Raw genomic sequence first — 18806 nt, forward strand, 5'->3', positions numbered from 1 at the left:
CCACAGCAGAAGATAGAGAGAAAATGAAAGATGTTCCCTATGCTTAAGCCATAGGCTCTATCATGTATGCCATGCTGTGTACCAGACCTGACGTATGCTTAGCAATAAGCTTGGCAGGAAGGTACCAAAGTAATCCAGGAGTGGATCACTGGACAGCGGTCAAGAACATCATGAAATACCTAAAAAAGACTAAGGATATGTTTCTCGTATATGGAGGTGACAAAGAGCTAGTCGTAAATGGTTACGTCGATGCAAGCTTTGACACTGATCCGGACAATTCTAAATCGCAAACCGGATACGTGTTTTTATTAAACGGTGGAGTTGTAAGTTGGTGCAGTTCTAAACAAAGTGTCGTGGCGGGATCTACATGTGAAGCGGAGTACATAGCTGCTTCGGAAGCAGCAAATGAAGGAGTCTGGATGAAGGAGTTCATTTCTGATCTAGGTGTCATACCTAGTGCATCGGGACCAATGAAGATCTTCTGTGACAATACTGGTGCAATTGCCTTCGCAAAGGAATCCAGATTTCACAAGAGGACCAAGCACATCAAGAGACGCTTCAATTCCATCCGGGACCAAGTCGAGGTGGGAGTCATAGAGATTTGCAAGATACATACGGATCTGAATGTTGCAGACCCATTGACTAAGCCTCTTCCACGAGCAAAACATGATCAGCACCAAGAATCCATGGGTGTTAGAATCATTACTGTATAATCTAGATTATTGACTCTAGTACAAGTGGGAGACTGAAGGAAATATGCCCTAGAGGCAATAATAAAGTTATTATTTATTTCCTCATATCATGATAAATGTTTATTATTCATGCTAGAATTATATTAACCAGAAACATGATACATGTGTGAATACATAGACAAACATAACGTCACTAGTATGCCTCTACTTGACTAGCTCATTAATCAAAGATGGTTATGTTTCCTAACCATAGACATGTGTTGTCATTTGATTAACGGGATCACATCATTAGGAGAATGATGTGATTGACATGACCAATTCCGTTAGCCTAGCACTTGATCGTTTAGTATGTTGCTATTGCTTTCTTCATGACTTATACATGTTCCTGTAACTATGAGATTATGCAACTCCCGTTTACCGGAGGAACACTTTGTGTGCTACCAAACGTCACAACGTAACTGGGTGATTATAAAGGAGCTCTATAGGTGTCTCCGAAGGTACATGTTGGGTTGGCGTATTTCGAGATTAGGTTTTGTCACTCCGATTGTCGAGAGGTATCTCTGGGCCCTCTCGGTAATGCACATCACTATAAGCCTTGCAAGCAATGTAGCTAATGAGTTAGTTACGGGATGATGCATTACGTAACGAGTAAAGAGACTTGCCGGTAACGAGATTGAACTATGTATTGGATACCGATGATCGAATCTCGGGCAAGTAACATACCGATGACAAAGGGAACAACATATGTTGTTATGCGGTTTGACCGATAAAGATCTTCGTAGAATATGTAGGAGCCAATATGAGCATCCAGGTTTCGCTATTGGTTATTGACCGAGAATAGTTCTAGGTCATGTCTACATAGTTCTCGAACCCGTAGGGTCCGCACGCTTAACGTTACGATGACAGTTTTATTATGAGTTTATAAGTTTTGATGTACCGAAGATTGTTCGGAGTCCCGGATATGATCACGGACATGATAAGGAGTCTCGAAATGGTCGAGACATAAAGATCGATATATTGGACGACTATATTCGGACACCGGAAGTGTTCCGGGTGTTTTTGAAGAAAACCGGAGTGCCGGAGGGTTACCGGACCCCCCCCCCGGAGAAGTAATGGGCCTTATGGGCTTTAGTGGAGAGAGAGAGGGGCAGCCAGGATGGGCCGCGCGCCCCCTCCCCCTCTGGTCCGAATTGGACTAGGAGAGGGGGGGCGCCCCCCTCTTGCCCTCTCCCTCTCCCCCTTCCTTTCCCCCTCCTAGTAGGAGTAGGAAAGAGGGAGTCCTACTCCTACTAGGAGGAGGACTCCTCCTCCTTGGCGCGCCCCCTAGGGCCGGCCGGCCTCCCCCTTGCTCCTTTATATACGGGGGCAGGGGAGCACCCTAGGACACACAAGTTGATCTTCGTGATCGTTCCTTAGCCGTGTGCGGTGCCCCCCTCCACCATATTCCACCTCGGTCATATCGTTGCGGTGCTTAGGCGAAGCCCTGCGTCGGTAGAACATCATCATCATCACCACGCCGTCGTGCTGACGGAACTCATCCCCGACACTTTACTGGATCAGAGTCCGGGGATCGTCATCGAGCTGAACGTGTGCTGAACTCGGAGGTGACGTACGTTCGGTGCTTGGATCGGTCGGATCATGAAGACGTACGACTACATCAACCGCATTGTCATAACGCTTCCGCTTACGGTCTACGAGGGTACGTGGACAACACTCTCCCCTCTCGTTGCTATGCATCACCATGATCTTGCGTGTGCGTAGGAATTTTTTTGAAATTACTACGTTCCCCAACAGGTTTCATGCTAATCGAAAGTGGTTGTTAATAAGACTTGATCAACCTTATTAATGGATCATTTTTGAGAGGTATGAAGTTGATGAATTTAGTAAGCACTACCTTCTGTCCCTACCTTTTGTTTTCTGTATTTCTTAGTTAGATAAAATAAAATGCCATGCTTTGTCTATTTTCTGAGTTTTCCGTGCAATAAAAAATGACCCAAAAATAAAAATGCTTAGAATGCCCTGAAAATTTAAGATGATTTTTTTTGAATATTTAAGAATTTCTAGTGCAAATAATATCAGAGAGAGGTGCACCAGGTGGGCACAACCCACCTGGGTGCGCCAGGACCTCCAGGCGCGCCCTGGTGGGTTGTGGTCCCCACGTGGGCCCCCTCACTTACTTATTCTTCCCACATCATCACATTCGCCCAGGAAAAAAATCACTATCACTCTCTCTCTCTCTCGTGTTCTTGCTGCCGAAACCTCGGATTTCGATCTCCCTGCTCGAAGCTCCGTTTCTGAAACTGCTTCAGGAATTTGTTGCTTGGTATGTGACTCCTCATGTGTCCAATTAGTTTTTGTTTTAGTGGTTTATATTTGGAATAATTAGCTACTCCTGGTGCTGCTGTAGATGAGCTTGCATGTTGAATTCTTAGAGTTCTAAGTAGTTTGAATGCTTGTTATGCCCTCTATACATCCATATGAGTAGTTGCTATCATTTTTGTGAAGTTTTGTTGAGAAAAATTTTGTGGACTAATTTTTTTAGAATTTTGTTCATAGGAAAAAGATGAGTTTCATTAGGAAGTTTGCTTCCACGAAGAACTCCAAGGGGCTTATTGGGGAGTCATTTGACAATGATCTCCATACCTGAAGGTTGGCAGAACTACGACTGTGCGAATGGCCGCATAATGCATTCATGGAAGCGGCTGGAATCCTTCAAGAGTTCACATAATATGCTGCTAATGCCAGCCTCACCAACTTCATCGCAGCTGAGTGCGAACAGTATCATCTCCTTACAAATTCCTTTGTGCAAAACTTTCATTTTCATTCTAGGAACAATCCCCCTGAGGTGCAGTTTAATTTATATGCTGAAACCTACCAAATACCACTTACTAAATTTTGTGACATATGCATGCTTCCTTCTGATGGTGATTTGGTAGAACCTAAGCCCTCAGAGTTTGAAAGTTTTTACCGTACTATGACAGTAGGGGATGAGAGAGGAGTATCGAGCACCACCGTTGTTAGCTTGCAGTTCCCTGCCGTGCATTATTTTGCTATATTTATTTCAAAGTGCTTGCTAGCAAGAGAGAAGGTAGGTGCACTTAGCGCCCCAGACTTTGCTGTTTTGCGTCGCACACTTTATGGCGACAACACCTATAGCTTGGGAGCTATTGTGGCACATCGCCTTCACCTTAATAGATCCAAGGGTAAAATACATGGGGACATTTACGCTACTCGCTTGGTGACTCACTTCAATGTGCAGATATGCCAGCATGATCATCATTTGCCCAGAGCTTACCTAGATAGAGCAGCTATGGAGGACCACTAGTTTATTGCTGCTGATTACCCTAATACTGATATGCCTTACAACTTAGTTTTCAGTGAGAAAACTCGTGATATTATTCCCTTGCCTGCACCTGCTTTGTTTGATCATATTGCCAAGGGCGGATACATGATTATGCCTGAGGACATTGTCGCTTACCGGAACAACCTGGCTGCGGCACAGGAGGAGCCTCAGCGGTGGGACCCTATGGTGCCTTCTCCCCAACACTTCAACATTGGACCTCACGGTTTCTACGACTGGTGATTACCAAGTTAGGCCAAAAGCCTAAGCTTGGGGGAGTAGGTATTCCCACCGACATTACATTCATGTTCACACATTTCATTCCAGTTGTCGGTGTTCACACTTTTCATTGTATCATCCATGTTAAATTTATTTTCTCGCTTTCTTCTTGTGTGTTTGAAAAACTTTGAGAAAATCCAAAAATATATTTCGCTTATTTTTGTTTTTTCTTCCTAGTTTAAATTGTTGCAACACTAAAAAGAAAACCCAAAAAGATTTCCTTGTTTTTCTTTTACTTGTTGGGAGCTTTCCCGTGTAAATAATTTTTCTCGTTTTTGCTTTTCTCTTTTCATTTGTTTGTTTATAAAAACCAAAAACTCCAAAAATATTTCAGTGTGTTTCTCTGAATTTCTTTTCTTTGCACTGAGTCATACCGAGGAGAAGACCACGATGACAATGTTGAGTGGCTCTCAGTTGCATTATTGATCTAACAAAGAGCCCATATTACCTTGTCTTCTCCTTTTGAATAAAATGTCTGCAGATTATAGCTTAGTCCACGACACTCTTGCACTATTATTATTTTCAAATCATTCGGTCATACAAGTGAAAGGCAATAATGACGATATTAGATGAACTGACCGTGGCAGAGAGAAACGGGTATGAACTCGACTTGTTCTGTTTTTGTAAATATGTTTAACCTAGTATCCATGATTCAACCTATTATGATCAAACGTGTTTGCAATGACAATTAGAGATTATAGTTTCTCATGCTATGCATAAGTAGCTAGGAGTGAATAATGACTTATTTTGGGTATCAACATTGCGTTAAAATGATTGTGATGTAGTATGATGATATGGTATCCTCCTCTGAATGTTCGAGTGGCTTGACTTGGCACATGTTCATGCATGTAGTTGAATCAAAACCAACATAGCATCTATGATATTTATGTTCACGGTGTTCATATCCTACTCATGCTAGTATCCAATGTTACTTATGCATAATGCATGTTCATGACCGTTGTTGCTCTCTAGCTGGCCGCTTCTCAACCTATTTGCTAGCCTTCTCTTGTACTAAGTGGGAACTCTGCTTGTACATCAAAAACCTGAAACCCAACTTATTCCAAATGAGTCCACCATATCTACATATATGCGGTATTACCCTGCCGTCCTAAGTAAATTTGTATGTGCCATCTCTAAAAACTTCAAATAAATATCCTTTGTGTGCGCCTGGATTTTCATGGAATGATAGGAGGTAGTCGGTATCTTCCATGCTAAGCGGGTTATTCTCAGGTTGAGTGTTTATTCACTCGCCATCGCAAGAGAAAAGGGCGGTAATAGGGATGCCCGGTCCCAAACTGCAAAAAGAATTGACCTCTCAAATAATCAAACAAAAACTGCGAATGGAGTCATAACCTTTACTTTTCCGCTTGGGAACCGCCACTAGCGTGTTTAGCATGGAAGATATTGATAACTGATAGTCGTGAAGTAAATGAGAAGGGTGCATGTCTCAAAATTTCATTTACCTATGTTTTAAAAACTTGAGCTCTGGCACCTCTCCAAATCACTGCTTCCCTCTGTGAAGGGACTATCCATTTACTTTTATGTTGTGTCATCACCTTCTCAAATAAGCGCCAGAACCTGAGAGCACTGTTGTCATGCTGATGCATTGTGTGTAGCTAATGTTGGGGGCATCATGACTGGATCTTTTCGACCATGAATTACAATGTTTAGTCGCTGCTTGAACTTGGGGGGTGCTATGCATTTATGTTTTGCGGTCTCAGAAAGGGCTAGCGAGATACCACCATTGTCATATTGTATCATGGTTGTTTCGACAACGTGTTGTTGTTTGAGATATCTTATTATTGCTCTCTAGTTGACAATGTCATTGTATGAGTTAATATATTTTTTAAGAGTTACTGTCGACATGGTTAATTATAATCTTTGCTGAAAACTTGGGTGCTGTTTAAGCTTATTTATGAAACAAGAGCAAAAGAGTTTGTAAAAGTTTTTCTTTTTCACTTTCAGTTTATCAATTGAATTGCTCGAGGACAAGCAAAGGTTTAAGCTTGGGGGAGTTGATACGTCTCCGTCGTATCTACTTTTCCTAACGTTTTCCCTCTTGTTTTGGACTCTAATTTGCATGATTTGAATGAAACTAACCCCGGACTGACGCTGTTTTCAGCAAAACTACCATGGTGTTGTTTTTGTGCAGAAATAAAAGTTCTCGAAATGGAACGAGACTTTGCAAGGATTTTTTATATCAATAAAGAGAATTTCTGGAGCCAAGAGACACCTGAGGGGGGCACCTGGGTGGGCACAACCCACCACGGCGCGCCTGCCCCCCAGGCGCGCCCCGGTGGGTTGTCCCCACCTGGTGGCCCCGATGACCCTGAAACCAACGCTATAAAATCACATATTTCTAGAAAAAATCGAGGGAGAAAGAATTATCACGTTTCATGAGACGGAGCCACAGCCGTCTCCTGTTCCTCACCGGGAGGCCAGAGCTGGAGTCCGTTTGGGGCTCCGGGGAGGGGGATCTTCGATCTTCGTCATCACCAACACATCTCCATCGCCAATTCCATGATGCTCTCCACCGGGAGTGAGTAATTCCTTCATAGGCTCGCTGGTCGGTGAGGAGTTGGATGTGATTCATCAGTAATTGAGTTAGTTTTGTTAGGGCCTGATCCCCAGTATCCATTATGTTCTGAGATTGATGTTGCCATGACTTTGCCATGCTTAATGCTTGTCACTTTGGTCCCGGGTGCCATGATTTCAGATCTGAACCATTTATGTTATCACCATTATATCCATGTTCTAGATTCGATCTTGCAAGTTATAGTCACCTACTACGTGTTATGATCCGGCACCCCCAGAGTGACAATAGCCGGGACCACTCCCGGTAATGACCGTAGTTTGAGGAGTTCATGTATTCACCGTGTGTTAATGCTTTGTTCCGGTTCTCTATTAAAAGGAGGCCTTGATATCCCTTAGTTTCCAATAGGACCCCGCTGCCACGGGAGGGTAGGACAAAAGATGTCATGCAAGTTCTTTCCATAAGCACGTATGACTATTTACGGAATACATGCCTACATTATATTTATGGACTGGAGCTAGTGTCGTATCGCCCTAGGTTATAACTGTCTCATGATGAATATCATCCAATGAGTCATCGATCCAATGCCTACGAATTTACCTTATATTGGTCTTGCTAAGTTACTACTGTTGCTACTGCTATCGCTACTGCTACAAAATCACTGCTACCACTGTTACCGTTACTGTTGTTGCTGCTACCATTATCAAAACTATCATATTACTCTTCTACTAAGCACTTTGCTGCAGATAATTGATCTAAAGGTGTGGTTGAATTGACAACTCAGCTGCTAATACCTTTAAATATTCTTTGGCTCCCCTCGTGTCAAATCTATAAATTTGGGTTGAATATTCTACCCTCGAAAACTGTTGCGATCCGCTATAATTGTGGGTTATCACGCGCCGGGAGCCGCAGAGGTGGCTGGGAACCATCTCCCCTGCCAGCCGTGGTCTCCACCGGGACTCGCCGTGCTCGACCACCGCGTGTAGGGAAACCCGACGAAGAAATCCGCCAAACCCTAGCAGCACCCTCAACAGAAACGCGAACAGAACGATCGACTGAAGCCTCGATCGATCTAGTTTTAGTTAGAGTCGTCAAAACTGGTTCGACCAGATCAGACCAGGCCATATACCCAGCTGTTTCCGACCCATTGTTCGGTGTCTCGCACTGGGCCATATACCCAGCCAAAGCCAGCCCATGTGTTTCCGTTAGCCCATCCACACCCAGGAGAGAATTCAAACACATCGCTCTAGCTTTGCCAATCCCGGTCCCTGTGATCTCCGGAGTGAACATCACCGGCGCTGTCGGCGCCCATCCGGCCGCCGCCTGGCGACCCTTCTTCTTCCCAACGACCAAGGTCCAAGACTCCGGCCGAACCATGTCGAATAGGGTGAGTTTAGGCATACATACCTTGGGGAGGGGGCCCTTCCATGGCCTAATCGCCGACGCGGCCGTCCTCCAAAAAATGACCCGCCGGACCATCACCGTCTTCTCCTCTGAGTTGTCGGGTCGTCCGCAGGTAGCACCTCCTCTACGGTTGCAGCCACCTTCTCCTTGCCGTAGCCAGAATTAAAGAACTCGCAGATCATGTCAGAAGGCGTCGGTTTCGCCCAAAGATGAAGTACACTGATTAGTGGCTTCAGCCAAATGAAGCACATCGTTAGTGGCTTTAGCAACCTTCCGCCACACTAATCATCTTCTTTCCGTTTGAACGTACGCTGATTAGTGGCTTCAACCAAATGAAACATATGATTAGTGGCTCTAGCAACCTTTCGCCATATGCTTGCATGCTAATCACCTTCCGACCTTCATTGCGGTGTATGCTGATTAGTGGCTTCAGCCAAATGAAGCATATGATTAGTGGCTCTAGCAAGCTTCCGCCATACACTTGCATGCTAATCACCTTCTTTCCGTCATTCAGATGAAGAGGAGAGAGCAGTAAGTGATGCCTTTTGACTGGCTAGACGGATGGCAAACTCCCGTAAACTTTTTGTTAGGGCATATTTCTCCCTTAGTGGTTTTGGTGATTGATAACATGTTTTTGCGAATTAATCGTGTGCATTGAGCATTTTAGATATTCTATTATATGACAAAAGACGATTCAAGCCCCTAGGAGTTTTACAAGTGAAGACTGATATTTTCCTGCGTTTCTTTTTCGGTGGACTTGAGTCGTAGGAGAACCATACTATTAAGAGGGGGTCTGCTTCGGAAATGTTTGGGTGAAATCATCACGTGCACATTCTCATATGCGCCCCTGTTCTTTTCCCGCATCGACGGAGTTGCTCCTTCGTTCCCTGTGCATAGATCCTGAAGGCCTCAAATGGTAGTACTGCTCAGGCGAGCGGTAGTACCGCTTGTTAGCGGCAGTACCGCGGTCTAGTGCCGCGTGTAGTACCGCTTCTTCTGGGGACTTGATTTTTCGTGTCGGGTTGCACGGTAGTGGGTTGGTAGTACGAGCGGTAGTGCCGCTTACAAGCGGTAGTACCGCTTACAAACAGTAGTACCGCCCCGCGCACTACCGATCCTCACCAGGATTCGGTGCACTCTTAGCGGTTGTAGAGTGGCAGTGGGTGAGCGGCACTACTGCTTGTAAGCGTCAGTACCGCTCAGTTCGAGCGGCAGTACCACTTTTGCGGGACTGCCACGCCCCATCTGTCCTGCCCCACTTCCTTAGTACTCTGAGCTGCAAACCCAACGGCATTACCGTCGGGGCGAGCGGTAGTACCGCTCCGGCGGCACTACCGCCTTGTGGTCTCGTGCCATTGCACTACTTTATGCGTACTACCGCCCAATCGGTAGTACCGCTTAGTGCGGGATGAGAACAAGGTAACATAACAGCTGGAATCTTTCTCACTATATAAAGGGGCCGCAAGAGGACCTACCTCTTCCTCCCCAAACTTTATTGTTGCTCAAAGCTTCATTTTCTCCCGATCTCTCTTACTAGCTAATCAAACTTGTTGATTTTGTAGGGTTTGGTTGAGAGGGCCCCAATCTAATTCCACCAAGAGAAATTTGATTTCACCCACTAATACCTTACGGATCTTGTTATTCTTGGGTGATTGAACATCCTAGACGGTTGAGGTCACCTCGGAGTCACATTCCTACGGAGGTGTTTGTTTACATGGACTTATTAGTGTAGGGACTTAAAAAAGTCCCTTTTAGTCCCATCTAAGCCAAACAGGAGGAACTTATAGGGACTCAAAGTGAACATTTGGGACTTATGAAAGAAAACCCTGAGTGAGAGTTTTTTTTAAGACTTTTGGTTGTAATATGGTCTTTTAGTCCATGTTTAGTCGCATGAACCAAACAGATAGGGATTTTTTTAGGGATTAGCGACTTTTTAGTTGGGACTAAAAAAAGTCCTAAAACTTATGAATCAAACATGACCGTAATCAAACGATAAAGATAAGTTCGTGCATGACTCTCGAGTTAAGCTCGACTGATGACCCAACCTGATCTCTAACTGAAAAATAAAATAAAACTGTACCTCCAATAGTCCCAATGTCAACGACGCGGGGGTAATACTTTAGTCGATGCCACATTCTGTTACGCACAACCGCCGTGCATCGTGTCCACAAACAAACTCCAGCACTCCACACCAAAATATACGGTGCGATTTTCTCCGGGGCGTTGCTTGAAGCAACTTTACTCCATGGCGACTCTTCTGGATTTTTCCGAGTTTCGTTCAAAAGGAGGAGACAGATACAGTAGATCTTTATCGCAGTATTCTCATTTTATTTTTTTGATTGATTGATGCCGGACGTGCAAAAAGGCAGTTAATGTTGGATTAGGAAATGGAGCTATAAATTCGTTCCAACAAAAGCCAGTCCTGATTTCACGAAGGAGTTAGAGGAACTCCCATCCCCCGACACACTAGCCCCTCAACCCACTCTCCACTCGCGCACGCATCCTCCTCCGCTCCCATGGCGTCCCGCGACCTCGCCGAGAGCCTGCTCCCCGGCGGGGGCGCCTCCGCCTCCGCCTCCTCCTCCCACGACGAGTACGAGGAGCGCGCGTACGACTCGGACGACAAGGTCTCCATCTCCATCTCCGACTCGGAGCCCGACGACGACGGCGACCCCGGCGCACCGCGCGCGCGCCCGGCCTTCTCCTGGCGGAAGCTCTGGCGCTTCACGGGGCCGGGCTTCCTCATGTGCATCGGCTTCCTCGACCCGGGCAACCTCGAGGGGGACCTGCAGGCGGGCGCCGCCGCCGGGTACCAGCTCCTCTGGCTGCTGCTCTGGGCCACGGTCATGGGCGCGCTCGTGCAGCTGCTCTCCGCGCGCCTCGGGGTCGTCACCGGGAAGCACCTCGCCGAGCTCTGCCGCGAGGAGTACCCGCCCTGGGCCACGCGCGCGCTGTGGGTCATGACGGAGCTCGCGCTCGTCGGCGCTGACATTCAGGAGGTCATCGGCAGCGCGATTGCCATCAAGATCCTCTCCGGGGGCATCGTGCCGCTCTGGGGCGGCGTCGTCATCACCGCCTTCGACTGGTCAGTTTGCTTCCTGCTCCTGCTCCTTTGTGCTAGAGAAACAGTCTGTGCTAGAGAAACATGCAGACAAAGGAGTTCTGTTACCTCTGTCGATATCACAACTTCACCATGTCCGAAGGTTGCAGAATGTTTGTGACCTTTTGTTCCAGTTGTGGCTTTCACTCTCTTAATAATTATTAGTATAATCTTGTGTGGCTCAGGCGGCACTGCATGTTTATTGTTCGGTTTAGTACCTTCTGTTATGTTTCTCTTTGGTCAGAGACTTGTAGTTGTTACAGAGATTAAAATATGTAAATGTGTTCTTGTCTATTATCCGTACAATTCTACTACTGCTTATTCTGAATCACTAACTGCCACAATGTTTTGGTTTTTTTGGGAGATGAGATTGATAGCAATGGAAGGAACAAAAATGATGAAATAATTGTTTGGAGGAGTCCTGCCAAAAATATAAGGGTAGATAATGATTAGACAAAAGTTTCTGTTTATCCTTTGTCTGCTATGGTGGTCTTCTTCAATCCTTGTCTGATTTTGACATCAGCTTTGTTTATGTACCTCCAACTTCCTCTTTCCTTTTATGGCGAAGAACTTTTCGGCAAACTTATATACAGTATATTGCTATATTTTGGCTCATTTGACATGTTTTTCATGCCAGCTTCATCTTTCTATTCCTGGAGAACTATGGTGTGAGAAAATTGGAGGCGTTTTTCGGCGTCTTGATTGCAACCATGGCTATATCATTTGCGATCATGTTTGGTGAAACAAAGCCTAGTGGAAAGGAGCTTCTGATCGGTAATTCTTGGTCTGATATGTTGGCAGATGCTTTTCTTTCTGATGCACTCTTGAGACGTAGAAGAACTTATTCAATATTTTTCATAATTAGGTTTGGTGGTTCCAAAGCTGAGCTCAAAGACCATCAAGCAGGCGGTTGGAATTGTGGGTTGCATCATTATGCCCCATAATGTTTTCTTGCACTCAGCGCTAGTGCAGTCCAGGAAGATTGACACAAAAAAGAAATCACGCGTTCAAGAAGCAGTGTACTATTACAACATTGAGTCGATTCTTGCTCTCATCGTCTCTTTCTTTATTAACATCTGCGTTACAACGGTATTCGCTAAAGGATTTTATGGATCCGATAAAGCTGATAACATAGGTCTTGAGAATGCTGGCCAGTACTTACAGGAGAAATATGGAACTGCCCTGTTTCCTGTCCTCTATATCTGGGCTATTGGGTTGTTAGCGTCTGGACAGAGCAGCACGATCACTGGCACATATGCAGGCCAATTCGTCATGGGAGGTTTCCTTAATCTTCGATTGAAGAAGTGGTTACGAGCAGTGATCACTCGAAGCTTTGCCATTATTCCGACTATGATTGTGGCTTTATTTTTTGACACTGAAGATCCTACCATGGACGTTCTGAATGAGTCGCTCAATGTTCTTCAGTCCATTCAGATTCCATTTGCACTAATTCCTCTCATCACCCTTGTTTCGAGTGAGCAGCTCATGGGGTCATTCCTGGTCGGTCCTATCACCAAAGTAAGTTAACTTCGACTGTTAGCCATAAAAGTTATAGTTTTCATGCTAGCTGTGAACATAACTGGTTCTTCAGGTGTTACATTTGCTGCTGTATGAGTTGTTGGTCGTGTCTCTGCATAAGATTGTGTTATTCGTCTGAAAGGACTAAAAAGCTTTTAATCCCATAATTACCAAGCAGAGACCCCTTAATTTCAGATCCCGATTTTACTTAGGCACCTACGGCTGTATCCACTCAATATTTTCGAACTTCGGAAGATTCTCGACCAGTTTTTTTGTTTATTTAGTTCACAATTATATGTTTGATGATGAAACTGTACTCAGATGAGAAATCATGAAGATATATGTTTTTGGCGGGCGGTGATAATGCAACGTTGCAGAATTGGTAACACTGTCCGTCCCTCGTTTACTATGCTAACTTGTTTTGTGCTCTTTTTTAGGTGATAAGTTGGATTGTCACAATCTTTCTGATGCTCATCAACGGATACCTCATACTGTCCTTCTACACCAATGAAGTGCGGGGCGCAGTCGTTCGTTCAAGCTTGTGCGTCGTGCTGGCTGTTTACCTCGCTTTCATCATGTACCTCATCCTGAGGAACACCACGCTGTATTCCCGCCTTCGCTCATCAGTCTCAAAGAGCTCATGAGAAAGAGTGTTCGTCATTTCATCTCCATGATGAAGAAGATGAATGGAAGTGGATAGACAATATTGGAAGAAAGCTGCTCCCCAGTGTACAACCTGTACGGCTGCCTATTTGTATTAGCTCCGGGGGAGAGGTCTATATTGTATATCAGTTGTTGTATAACTGTATTTGTGGATTAGCAGGCTTCCCCTTTAGGATTGGGCTAAACCAACACCAACACCAGCATACTTGAGGTGATAAATGGTAGATAGTTTTGTTTATCTCTTCCCCTTTTTTGGAGGATGGTTGACGGAGTGGAATCCGGTAGACCCCTCCATGGAGTGATGCGACTAAGGCCAACTCCAACGCATGACTGCATTTGGTCCATCCCCGTCCGTTTGGTTCGACACGGATAGAAAACGCGCCGACGCAAACATTCTCTTTGTCCACGACACATTTCTGGCCCAAATTTGGGCCGGGTTCGCGTGAGAACGGACGAGGCACGAACACGCGCGATGCCCGCCCTTGTCCTCCCCTGGCCCGTCCGTCGGGGGCACAACATCCCCATTTCCCTCTTCTCTTCCAAATAACTTCCCGCCTTCCCGCCTCTCGCCATGGCCACCGAGCCAAAGGACGCTGCCACCACCATCCCGGACACCACGAAGAAGAAGAAGCCGAAGAAGGTGCTCACGCCGACGCCAAGAAAAAGAGGAACAAACGAAGGCCTACATGGAGCTAAAAACGAAGAAGCTCGAGATGGAGGAGGCCGTCAAAAGAAGGAAGCCGTCAAAACGAAGAAGCTCGAGATCGAGTGTTGGAAATATGCCCTAGAGGCAATAATATCTGTATTATTATATTTCGATATTCATAATTATAGAGTTTATATTTTGTGCTATAACTGTTATGATTCTGGAATAGGCGGTTCAGTGGAAAACTCATAAGCACGTGTGGAATGGTACACGGTAAAATAAAAGGTTCCTAGTCTTGCCTCTAGGACTAGCTCAAGTGTTCTTGGTGATCATGTTTTCCGGATCTTAGGATATCGTTAAGTGTAACGGTAATCCTAAAACAACATTGAGATTATGACGTTGGAAGAATGATCATATTGAATCGACTCAATCTTGTTTGTTATGAATTGAGTTAATATCGTCTGTGAAAGCACGGGTTTACTTCCGGAGGGCGGTGAATGAGAGATTTTTAGAAATTCATCAAACTCTGATGAACTTGACGAAGATCAGAGTGAAGAAATAAAAATGCGAGGAAACTAAATCATCACAAAATGAAAAAACATGCATACAAGATACATATAGGTGAAGAACATGAAATCATACACAAATACAAGTATGAGGAAGATGAACTGAAGAAATGAAAAACAACATGATGAAAGTCTTCACTTCAAGTTCAGAAAGCAGATCACAAATTCTTCAGCAACGAAAATACTCAAGGTAAGGGTGAGGAATTTGAAACCAGGTAGGCTCAGTGAAGACAGAGCGATTTGGTAGACCAGTTCTAGTTGCTATATCAACTGTACATCTGGTTGAGGCGTCTGAGACGAACTCAGAGGACACTTAGTCCTCACCGTATTCCTCTTGAGCCAAGGTCACTTAGACCTCGCCCAATCACTCGTGGTAAGTCTTCAAGGTAGACTTCCAAAATCTTCACAGACTTGCTCACCGACACACCACAATTACTCTTGGGTGTTCAGAACTTGACGCCTAACCGTCTGGAAGAATGATATTCTTCAAAAGTAACAGGCGTCGGATCACACAGATCAATCTCTTTAGTGATGCTCAATCACTTTGGCTCTGGTTGGGTTTTTCCTCACTTTGGATTCTCTCAAAGTCGTCAGAGGATGGATTGCTCTCAAATGACAAGTGTCAAGTTCTCTCTAGAGCAGCCAACCAACAAGTGGTTGTGTGTGTGTGTGTGTGGGGGGGGGTGGTATTTATAGCCAGCGGCAAACCAACATGAAATGTCATAAATGCCCTTCTCAGACATGACCGTTGTCAGTGTAAGACCCACTCGACAGCTGGCACGCGGCGCCATAACGGTCGGAAATTTTAGCTCTCAGTTTCGTAGGGGCACTCAATTTCCTCACGATATGCAAGTCGCACTGGTGAAATCCTAACTCCTCAGCATGACCAAATTCGTCAGCGACCATATGAACTTCATCATTGTCGCTAGCAAATTCGTCAGCTATTCCGGAGATTTCCAAATGCTTCACTCGAAGGGACTAGTGTATGTATAGGTTTGAGCATCACTTTGGAAATATGAAATACGTTTCACCTTGACCCCCTTTGACAGTATGGATTTTCCCATGACACAAGTAAGAAGAAAAAACTACGAAAACAAAAGTCTTCAAGCTTCAAAGTGTTCACATCAATTTCTTCAAAGGCCGTACCAATTTCTTCACTTGAAGAAATACATTGTTAGGGGTCGTCTGCTGTAGGTTAAACCAAATCTTCAGGAACTATAACTCCTGTGTATACTCACAAACACATTAGCCCCTCAACCTATTTGTCTTCAATACTCCAAAACCACTAAGGGAGCACTTGATGCCCTTACAACCCCCCCCCCTTTTGGTGATTGATAACAATTTCGTTAAGTTTTCAACAAGAGTAAAATAATGGAAGTGTAAGTACAGAGTATGAAGTAGTTGGTTGCAAGATATTGAGGAACTCCCCTGAAGATGTGCATATGATGAATTTGCTTTGGATTACAAATGCACATGGTAGGTTAGAATTGTGGAGATCTCCCCCTATATCTTCGAATCCAATCATGCATGATCATGAGATGTTTGAATTTGAATGCATGATGAAAATTGGTGCCTAACAAAATATAGCATGCATGAGCATTTAATATTGAGGATTAGAGCATGCATAGGAAAAGTAGCAAAAGAGTCAGACCACCAACAGTTATTAAGTTACAACTCATCAAAGAGCAACAGGGATCAGAGATTTGCTGGTTAGGAGGCATTGGAGATCGCCTCAGGAGGACAATTCATGTCCCTTATGTCATGCCCAAGCTCATGAGGACAGAGACCATCTTTTTTTCACTTGTCAATTCAGTACAAGGATCTGGAATTATCTGCAAATCCAATGGCTTGCTGGTCTTTCTCCATCTGAGTGTCTTATTGCTGCAAGGAAAAGCTTTGGCCAGCCTTTCTTCAAAGAAGTTGTTTATCTGGCTGCCTGGAACATCTGGTTCTTAAGGAATGGAAGACTTTTCATACATGAGAGGCCCACCTTTGCAGCATGGAAGATGATCTTTATCCATGATATTACCTTGCTGTCCCACAGATTCAAGTCTACCCTGAAGCCTTTGTTGTTACACTGGATTGATGCCTTGCCCTAGATGGCTGTGTTTTCCCTGTAAATATGTAATTAGCATGTATTTATGTACATAGGCATGTAGGTAAGTAGTTCTTCTAGCTCTTCTTACCAGAACCTTTTGTATTTTGTTGGTGGGTGAGGGAGTCCTGGACTAGGGGGTGTCCGGATAGCCGGACTATCATCATCGGCCGGACTCCAAGACTATGAAGATACAAGATTGAAGACTTCGTCCTGTGTCCGGATGGGACTTTCCTTGGCGTGGAAGGCAATCTTGGCGATACGGATATGTAGATCTCCTACCATTGTAACCGACTCTGTGTAACCCTAGCCCTCCCCGATGTCTATATAAACCGGAGGGTTTTAGTCCGTAGGACAACAACCATTACAACAATCATACCATAAGCTAGCTTCTAGGGTTTAGCCTCCTTGATCTCGTGGTAGATCCACTCTTGTACTACCCATATCATCAATATCAATCAAGCAGGAGTAGGGTTTTACCTCCATCGAGAGGGCCCGAACCTGGGTAAAAACATCGTGTCCCTTGTCTCCTGTTACCATCCGCCTAGACGCACAGTTCGGGACCCCCTACCCGAGATCCGCCGGTTTTGACACCGACATTGGTGCTTTCATTGAGAGTTCCTCTGTGTCGTCACCGATAGGCTTGATGGCTTCTTCAATCAACAACAACGCAGTCCTGGGTGAGATTTTTCTCCCCGGACAGATCTTCGTATTCGGCGGCTTCGCACTGCGGGCTAATTCACTTGGCCATCTGGAGCAGATCGAAAGCTACGCCCCTGGCCATCAGGTCAGATTTGGGAGCCAAAACTTCACGGCGGATATCCGCGGAGACTTGATCTTCGATGGATCTGAGCCGCAGCCGAGCGTGCCGCACTGTCACGATGGGCATGATCTAGCTCTGCCGCCGGACAGTACCTTGGAGGCCGCACACGAATCCGCTCCGACCAACAGTCCGGAGCCGATTGCGCAGATCGAGGACGGGTGGCTGGACACCGCCTCAGGAGCTGCAACTTCCACGACGATGGAGCCGAACACTGACCTCGTCCCTTATAAAGCTCGTGACTCCGAGGTGCCGGACTCCCTGCCGGACTCCGAACCTCCTGCGCCCCCGCCAATCAAATCTGATTGGGCGCCGATCATGGAGTTCACCGCTACGGACATCTTTCAGCACTCACCCTTTGGCGACATCCTAAATTCGCTAAAGCATCTCTCGCTATCCGGAGAGCCCTGGCCGGACTACGGCCAGGATGGTTGGGATGCGGATGACGAAGAAATTCAAAGCCCACCCACCACCCACTTTGTAGCCACTGTCGACGATCTAACCGACATGCTAGACTACGACTCCGAAGACATCAACGGTATGGACGACGATGCCGGAGACGATCAAGAACCAGCGCCTATAGGACACTAGAAGACCACCTTGTCATACGACATATATATGGTGGACACCCCAAAAGATGGGGACGGCGAAGGAGCAGCGGAGGCAGATTCCTTAAAGAAACAGCCCAAGCACCAACGTCAGCGGCGCCGCTCTAAATCCCGCCACAACAAGAATGAAGATTCCGGCACCGGAGATAATAACACCCCAGAGAGTGCCGAAGACAACCCCCTCCAGCAAGATTCAGCACAGGAGGACGCAGAAGCAAGCCCTCACGAGAGAGCGGCAGACGAAGAGGTCGAAGATGATAATTACATACCTCCCTCCGGAGACGAGGCAAGCCTCGACGATGACGAATTCGTCGTGCCTGAGGATCCTGTCGAACAAGAGCGTTTTAAACGCAAGCTAATGGCCATGGAGAACAGCCTAAAGAAAAAGCAGCAGCAGCTTCAAGCTGATCAAGACCTGCTGGCCGACAGATGGACCGAGGTCCTTGCGGCCGAAGAGTATGAACTCGAACGCCCCTCCAAAAGCTACCCAAAACGCAAGTTGCTCCCCCGACTAGAGGAGGAAGCATACAAACCTTCATCAC

At 45.7% G+C, this 18806-nt stretch overlaps 1 protein-coding gene across 1 annotated transcript; it reads left to right on the plus strand.

Moving 5' to 3' along the window:
* Nucleotides 1-10625: 10625 nt before the first annotated feature.
* On the plus strand, nucleotides 10626-13767 carry LOC123093043 (metal transporter Nramp2). Its single transcript, XM_044514917.1, has 4 exons — nucleotides 10626-11333; nucleotides 11986-12122; nucleotides 12214-12866; nucleotides 13304-13767. The coding sequence occupies exons 1-4, from the start codon at nucleotides 10765-10767 to the stop codon at nucleotides 13508-13510; spliced, it is 1566 nt and encodes a 521-aa protein (XP_044370852.1). The 5' UTR covers nucleotides 10626-10764; the 3' UTR covers nucleotides 13511-13767.
* The last annotated feature ends 5039 nt before the right edge of the window (nucleotides 13768-18806 follow it).

This window comes from Triticum aestivum, chromosome 4B (assembly GCF_018294505.1).
Source record: "Triticum aestivum cultivar Chinese Spring chromosome 4B, IWGSC CS RefSeq v2.1, whole genome shotgun sequence".
Taxonomy (NCBI): domain Eukaryota; kingdom Viridiplantae; phylum Streptophyta; class Magnoliopsida; order Poales; family Poaceae; genus Triticum; species Triticum aestivum.